This window comes from Gambusia affinis, linkage group LG16, assembly GCF_019740435.1.
Source record: "Gambusia affinis linkage group LG16, SWU_Gaff_1.0, whole genome shotgun sequence".
NCBI lineage: Eukaryota > Metazoa > Chordata > Actinopteri > Cyprinodontiformes > Poeciliidae > Gambusia > Gambusia affinis.
This window is the reverse complement of record NC_057883.1, coordinates 6,369,526-6,376,049: the sequence shown is the minus strand read 5'-3', so window position 1 is coordinate 6,376,049 and position 6,524 is coordinate 6,369,526. Positions and strand designations below refer to the sequence as shown.

Genomic DNA, 6,524 nt, shown 5'->3' with positions numbered 1-6,524 from the left:
TTCACCTGGAGCCCATGGAGGAGGGTCAGTGCACACTTTACAAACCGCAATTGTGATTCAGTATCAAAAATCAGGCAGGATGCTCTTTTACTGTTTGTTTTCTTCACTTCTAAGTTGTAGTTACTTGTACAATGTCAATACGAGTAATGTACCTATTACATGTTGAAGGAAAATCTGAGTCAATTGGAAGAGTAGTCATCCTACAATCAGAAAGTTGTGGGTTTGATTCCATTTTTGTCTTGTTACATATTGTGAGTTAACCCCAAGTTGCCATTATGGAGCTTTTTAGTTTGTTGACAACTTTTAAAGACAAATTCACAGTTCTGTAAAAGGAAAGTTGTTTTTCTTTGCCTAGTCATCTAAAACAAAAACAAAACAAAATAGAAGAGGCTTGATCTCACTAAATATAAAATCAATTGAAACCAACTTTCCCTTATGTCACATTTTTGAACAGCTTAACTTCACTTCTTACACCCAGTCAAGAACTCACTCAAGTACCTGTCTGACAATATGAAGTAGGTGTGATCTAAATTCAACGGATGGGAAACAAAGTCGCTGATGTTTATTGATCTGAAAAGGTTGACGAAGCCGTTTCTAGGGGTTGGCTTTCACTGGACTGACGAGACAAAGTGCAACCTTTTGAAGGGTGTTTCAGACGAATATCACACTGATAATGAAACATTGTGGTGGCAATGTGACAATCTGGACCTGCTTTGCTGATTGAAGGATATATTCTGCTCTCCTATAGCGAGAATCCCTAATGAGAATGTTTGGTCCTCTGTGACCTTCAAGTCAAACAAATTTCTGTTATGTACTAGGATAAAGATTCAAAGCACATCAGGTCCACTTCTGACTGAATGCCTCAAATTGAACTTAAAGGACTGCTCAGGGTCAGGACTTCAATCTTGTTGAAATACCGTGGCGTGACCTTGCTTTCTCTAAAGGGATTATTTTTTTGTCCCCTTGTTTGAAAACCCCCTTCCCCACCATTTTTCAAACACCAGAGCTCAATGAAACAGTGTTTTGTACCAATGACCACATGGACGTCATTATTCCAAGTGCTTTCTTCCTCAACAAGGTGCCTCCAGTTGATGTAAGGAAAACCGCCCCAACATTTTCTCTTCAAGTGCGACCATAGCAAAAAACGTGAACTTGTCTTTCAGGTCGATGATTTGCACCTAAATGATCCAGAATGCAGAGGAGAGGAAATCGGGGACAACTTCGTTTTTAGCATCAGGACGAATCTCTCAGACTGCGGGACCATAATGGTAGGACACTAAAGCTGAACCTAAATGCTAGAGAAGTTTTCTTGTTTTTGTGCATTTTGAAGCACTCATCTAATTAATCAAACATTGCACGTGAGCTCAGACATTTAGAACAGGTCCTTACAAATGAGAGGGGATTTAACTTTAACTGCTATGGAGACAAACAGCACTTGGTATCAGCATAATGGGCGACATAAAACTGCCACTGTAATAAATTTTCTATTTTACGATGGCTACCTTTGTTCTGGCCTTAGTTCCCAGCCAATTAGTGTCATTTTGGCACCAACTCGTGTTACTAACGTCTTTTTTAACAAAGGTGACTTTTGAGTTGTAGAAAAATAAATCAAGGAAAAAGAAATAGGGAGTGGCTGTTTTTCATCAGGAATTATGGGTAATAGTGATGGGTCCGGCAACATCGACGCGTCGGCTCATGTGTGAAGCCCATAACAAATATAAACTTTGAAGTTTATGACTGTAATGTGGCAACATGTGAAAAGGTTCAAAGAGTATGAATAATTTTGCAAGTGCCTGTGTTTTGTGGTAGATTATTATGTGTAATATTGTGGGATACCTGTTTTCCTCAGCACACTTTACGCCTGAGGAAAACGTCTCAACTAATTACTCCTGTTAACTCTCTGTTTCTGGATCTCTTTATAGGTCTTCGATGACACACACATCATGTTCATCAACACCATACACAATAACTATTCAGACATCATCACAAGAAACTACATAAACATCACGTTCGTGTGCCGCTACCCCATAAACTACATGGTCCAACAACCCAACAGCCAAAACGTGATCCGAGTGGACGTCCGGTAGGTGGCTTGTGTTTCCTTCTTTTTATTTATTCCCCTGACATCTGATTTAACAATAAAACTCGTGTTTGCTTGAGCTTCTCAGAAGCATCACCCTGAACACTGAGGACGGGAATTTCTCAGTGTCAATGCTGCTGTACAAAGACGAAGCCTTTGAGGACACGTGGACAACTGTGCCATCCCTGACCCTGGATGAAAACATCTTTGCCAAAGTTTTTATGGTATCTCTGCAGATAAAGATTGTAGAAAACCCTACAATAAAAGCGTTTCTTTATGCACCCTATAAGCACATTTCTTTAGTGGGGGACGGGGTACGAGGCTGAATGAAGACCTATATTTATCCTCAAATCTCCATAACTTACCGTTAGAGAATTACAGCAAGGAGTGACATTTTGGAGACATCCAATCTGTATGAAAACCTTTAGAGGCTATCTCCATGTCAACTGGTTGTTCCTGTCCTTCTGTCAGAAATAAAAAATGGACTTCGCTTTCGTCATCTTGAAATTCAACTGAAACCCCGCGTTTCAAACACTCCTCCGTTTTGCATTAAACAAAGGATAATTATGCGTAAATGTGCCGCTTTACATCTGTGCTGCTGTGGGTCTGTCTCTCCTCCAAAGACCCTTGGAACACACTGAACAATATCAAAAAGTGAACAAAGACGGCAAATATTCCCTCTTTACTTGCTCCAAACTTGTGAAATGTAATACAGAAACAGTATGGGCTGCTCTGTTGGGGTTTATACATTGAGTAAATGTAGTGTGACAATGAATATGACCGGCAATGTCTGAATTGTACTTTTACTCAATGGTACTAAGTTTTATAACCCAACGACACCAGGACAACTTCTACTATTGGGAAAACTAGTTCTTTAGAAGTCAGAAAAGCAATTTGAGAGATGGCAACGATTACCTCCGTTAATAGTTTGCTTAACAGATCCCTCATTGGGAAGGGATGTCCTGGACCATTTTAGAAAACTGAGATGAAACTGTTTCAAATATACTTAGTGTTAACAGCTATTTTTGGATTAGTTGTACGCTGCCTTAGTTGCCCAATGTTAAGAAATACGGCCCTGTGGGTTGATGTCCCAAGTTATCCTGGAAATCTAACACTTCAGGCGTGACTAGACGGTCATGTGGGAGCTTCTGCACATCTTCTCCTGGCTGTCACAACCCCTCGGATCAGCTGTTGTTTACACACTGTGAATCAGCAATTCATAGCACGTCGTGAAAGTGGTTTTGGCTTGCATTCAGAATGACTTGACTGCTGCTTGACATTCAGATTTTTATTTTTATTTTTTTTTCTTTTAAAGATACCGGCTCACTTGATGCTCCGTTTGGAGAGATGCTGGGCCACACCCACCAGCGATCCATACGGCAACATTCAGTACACCTTCATCAGAGACAGGTGTGTCACTGTGGTAACGCCCAAGACCTTTTCAACAGGTTCATTTTGACTGCCTGTCTTTCTATTTGCAAGAGAGAGCTTGTTTGTGGTGCGCTCTATTTCAGTGTTATTGCTCCACGTTTGCGACGAGCTCTAAGCGCGGAGCGCTGTTGAAATCTGAAATAAGAGAATTTGTTGCCTAGGGAGTGGGTCAGACAACAAATCTCAGAGCCAGGTCATGTGACTCCGGTCTTAGAGGCCACATGCATTTCAGTTCAACAGCTGTGCATGCCCTTGACAACCAGGGCAGTGCTTGGTACTGTTAGTGACAGCAGGACTGTAAAATGCACAATGATTTCACAAGGCCAGGGAAAGGAGGAAAACACTGCTAGCTTAGATGAGCTTAAAGGAGTAGTTCAGAATTTTTAGGGTGAGTTTCTGTGAAATGGTTATAGCAGCTAATAACTTCTCATAAGTAGCTAACTCTCTTGGCATCTTCACTTACTCTAAGTCTAAGTTCGCATTAGCTGGACCTGGAAGCTGAAGCTAACAGCTAGCCTGAGAGACGCAAGGCTAAAGCAGAGGTTTTTTTTGTGTGTTTTAAAACAACTTTAAGTTGTAAAATCTCATAGTTGATGTGAATGCCAGTTTCTGAGTCTGTAAACCGCTGTCATATTAAGAAGCTGAAAATTATTTATGTTGGAAATGTAAATTACATTGGTAGAGGCAGGCCGTCACCAAATCCTTTCCTAGGTTAATATATCCTGAAAAAAGAACATTAAAAGTGTTTAAGATAGAAAAGGAAAGATGTGCAAATAAACATTTTTAAAAAATAACTCACATAAACGACTTTATTTTTCCTCACTGATTCCTCATTTAATTATTTCAGTACTTGTTTCACATAGGAAGATCACTGGTGATGCATCGCCTCCTACTCCTATTTACCTTCTAAATAATCATAAACCTCTGTATAAATAATCTCCCAAATATCCCAGTAATCTCATAAAACAGGAACGCTTTTAAGAATTAGCTTCAGCCTCAGTGATGAGCTAATCTGGATACATACAGAATGAAGACACCAAGAGAGTCAGGAAAGACATCAAACATGCTTTTAAAGAGCTGCACTCATACATTTTGAGCCATCAAGTTTAGGTTCAAAGATGTTTCTAAACGGACAGCTCACTGCTATCTCATTGTTTTTCACCTTCCTAGTTGTCCAGTGTTGGCCAACAAACAGACTCTCAGTGTCCTGAAGAACGGCGAAGGTCCAGAGGCCATGTTCAGGATACAGATGTTTAAGTTTGTCGGCAGCTCTTACGCTTACATCTTCCTGCACTGCAATGTCCAGATCTGCCACAGCAGCCTGAGTGTGTGTAAGCCTGTGAGTGAGACCACCTTACACACACACACACACACACACGCACACGCACACGCACACACACACACACACACACACACACACACAGCTCAAAGTGATAGCCAGACACCAGTTCAGACAAGCAGTCAGCAAACCTTGACTTATTTTTACTGGTATGAACTGAGACTTACACAGTCCTTATTTCAACTGAATTACAAGTCTACATCGTTACAACCAGACATTTACTCCCCCCTCCTAAGTTTTTAAGATTAAATCTAAAGTAAACTTTTCCATTTTCCTACAACCTGTAAAATATCATTTTATGCAACATTTCAAGTAATCCTTTCCAAGTTGCGTTTTAGTTCACGTTAGTACAGGACTTGTTTCCCTTTGATAGGGTTGATGTGCCCATTCGACTGTGATTGTCTGCCTCTGCGTTTGCTACACAGAACTGTACCACCGAAGACGGACAGATGAGGACGCGGAGAGACGCCCCACTGTCCCACACCGTGTCCTATGGCCCAATCAGACGACTGCTCACCGCCAGTGAAAAACCCAATCTAAGTGCGTCACTTTCCAATCCCTGCAACTTGCACAAGTTAAAAAAGTTTATTTAAAGGACAATTCAACCTTTCTCTGTAGATCCCAGCAGTTTCCCTCCGGTGGAGACTCTTGTCCTGGGAGGTTTGCTGGTCGTCTTGCTGCTCATCACTGGGGTGTTCGGGAGGCTGTGGCTTCGCTCCAGGCGTTTCTACCCACCACAGGAGGCACAGCTCACCCTATCTAACATTCACCACATCTCAGAGGTGGCTTCATGAAGTGAAGCTTTTATAGCACTGACAAATGGACATAAACCTCACATATACAGATGTGATTGCAACAACGCTTTCTTGTTCATATTTTATTATTCTTATTATTATTTTAAAGAAATGACTAAGTCATCAATCATTTTTTTAACATCTCTTTCAGAGTGTTATATTGCAGATTTAATAATAAAACAACTAATGTGGGCTTTATTTTAAAACTTTAAGTAATAACTATATCATTGCTTTCTTTTTTTCTAAAATTGTCTAAAGTTACATCACAGTTATTTCAGATGTATGTTGTAAAATTGCACTTAGGGTATTTCCCTACGCTATTTCAGTACCTTAGCCATAGAGCTGTGTCCAATGTATGGCAAGCCATTTATTATATTGAAGTACAAATCAATTTTTTGTTCTTTTTTTTCCTAACATAAGCATGAACATTTTAGCTTTCTAGAGTTCAGTTTGTCTGGTGCACAATCTTAAATTCTGATATCTCAGTTGACATTCTTTATAGTGATTACTAAGGGTAAAATCAGATTTTTGTCTATATTTTTGACCACATTACTTATCAAAGTGGAGTCAATATTATCTGTCAGCATGTAATTTCATCTGGTGTGTATGTTTTGGCTATTATAATGGTATTTGGGATGTAAAGGTTAGCTTTAAGCTTTGATAGATCTAGAGTAGGGATCTTCAAATCCAGAACTTGAGGGCCAGTGTCCTGCAACTTTTACAAGTTTATTTGCTTTTAAACACACAATTTTTCACTCTATAAACACCCCAACCAGCACCAGTGGTGGCACCAGTTTGAGAAACATGAAGCAAAGCCATATTTTTTAACCTTGGAAATATTAAGGTCACAAAGGAGTGGGGATCTTTTCAGGAACCTTTC

General features: G+C 40.0%; 1 protein-coding gene across 1 annotated transcript; it reads left to right on the top strand.

Annotated features, from left to right (window-relative positions):
• Positions 1-5,704, top strand: si:dkeyp-110a12.4 (pancreatic secretory granule membrane major glycoprotein GP2). Its single transcript, XM_044143143.1, has 8 exons — positions 1-1,093; positions 1,164-1,268; positions 1,923-2,083; positions 2,169-2,304; positions 3,396-3,490; positions 4,682-4,850; positions 5,276-5,390; positions 5,469-5,704. The coding sequence occupies exons 1-8, from the start codon at positions 1,040-1,042 to the stop codon at positions 5,642-5,644; spliced, it is 1,011 nt and encodes a 336-aa protein (XP_043999078.1). The 5' UTR covers positions 1-1,039; the 3' UTR covers positions 5,645-5,704.
• Positions 5,705-6,524: the final 820 nt, after the last annotated feature.

Excerpts from the sequence above, each read along its gene's own strand:
- si:dkeyp-110a12.4 (XM_044143143.1), top strand. The coding sequence starts at position 1,040 with ATGGACGTCATTATTCCAAGTGCTTTCTTCCTCAACAAGGTGCCTCCA. Across the intron at positions 1,269-1,922 it reads CAGACTGCGGGACCATAATG|GTCTTCGATGACACACACAT; the intron begins GTAGGACACTAA and ends ATCTCTTTATAG. Across the intron at positions 2,305-3,395 it reads TCTTTGCCAAAGTTTTTATG|ATACCGGCTCACTTGATGCT; the intron begins GTATCTCTGCAG and ends TTTCTTTTAAAG.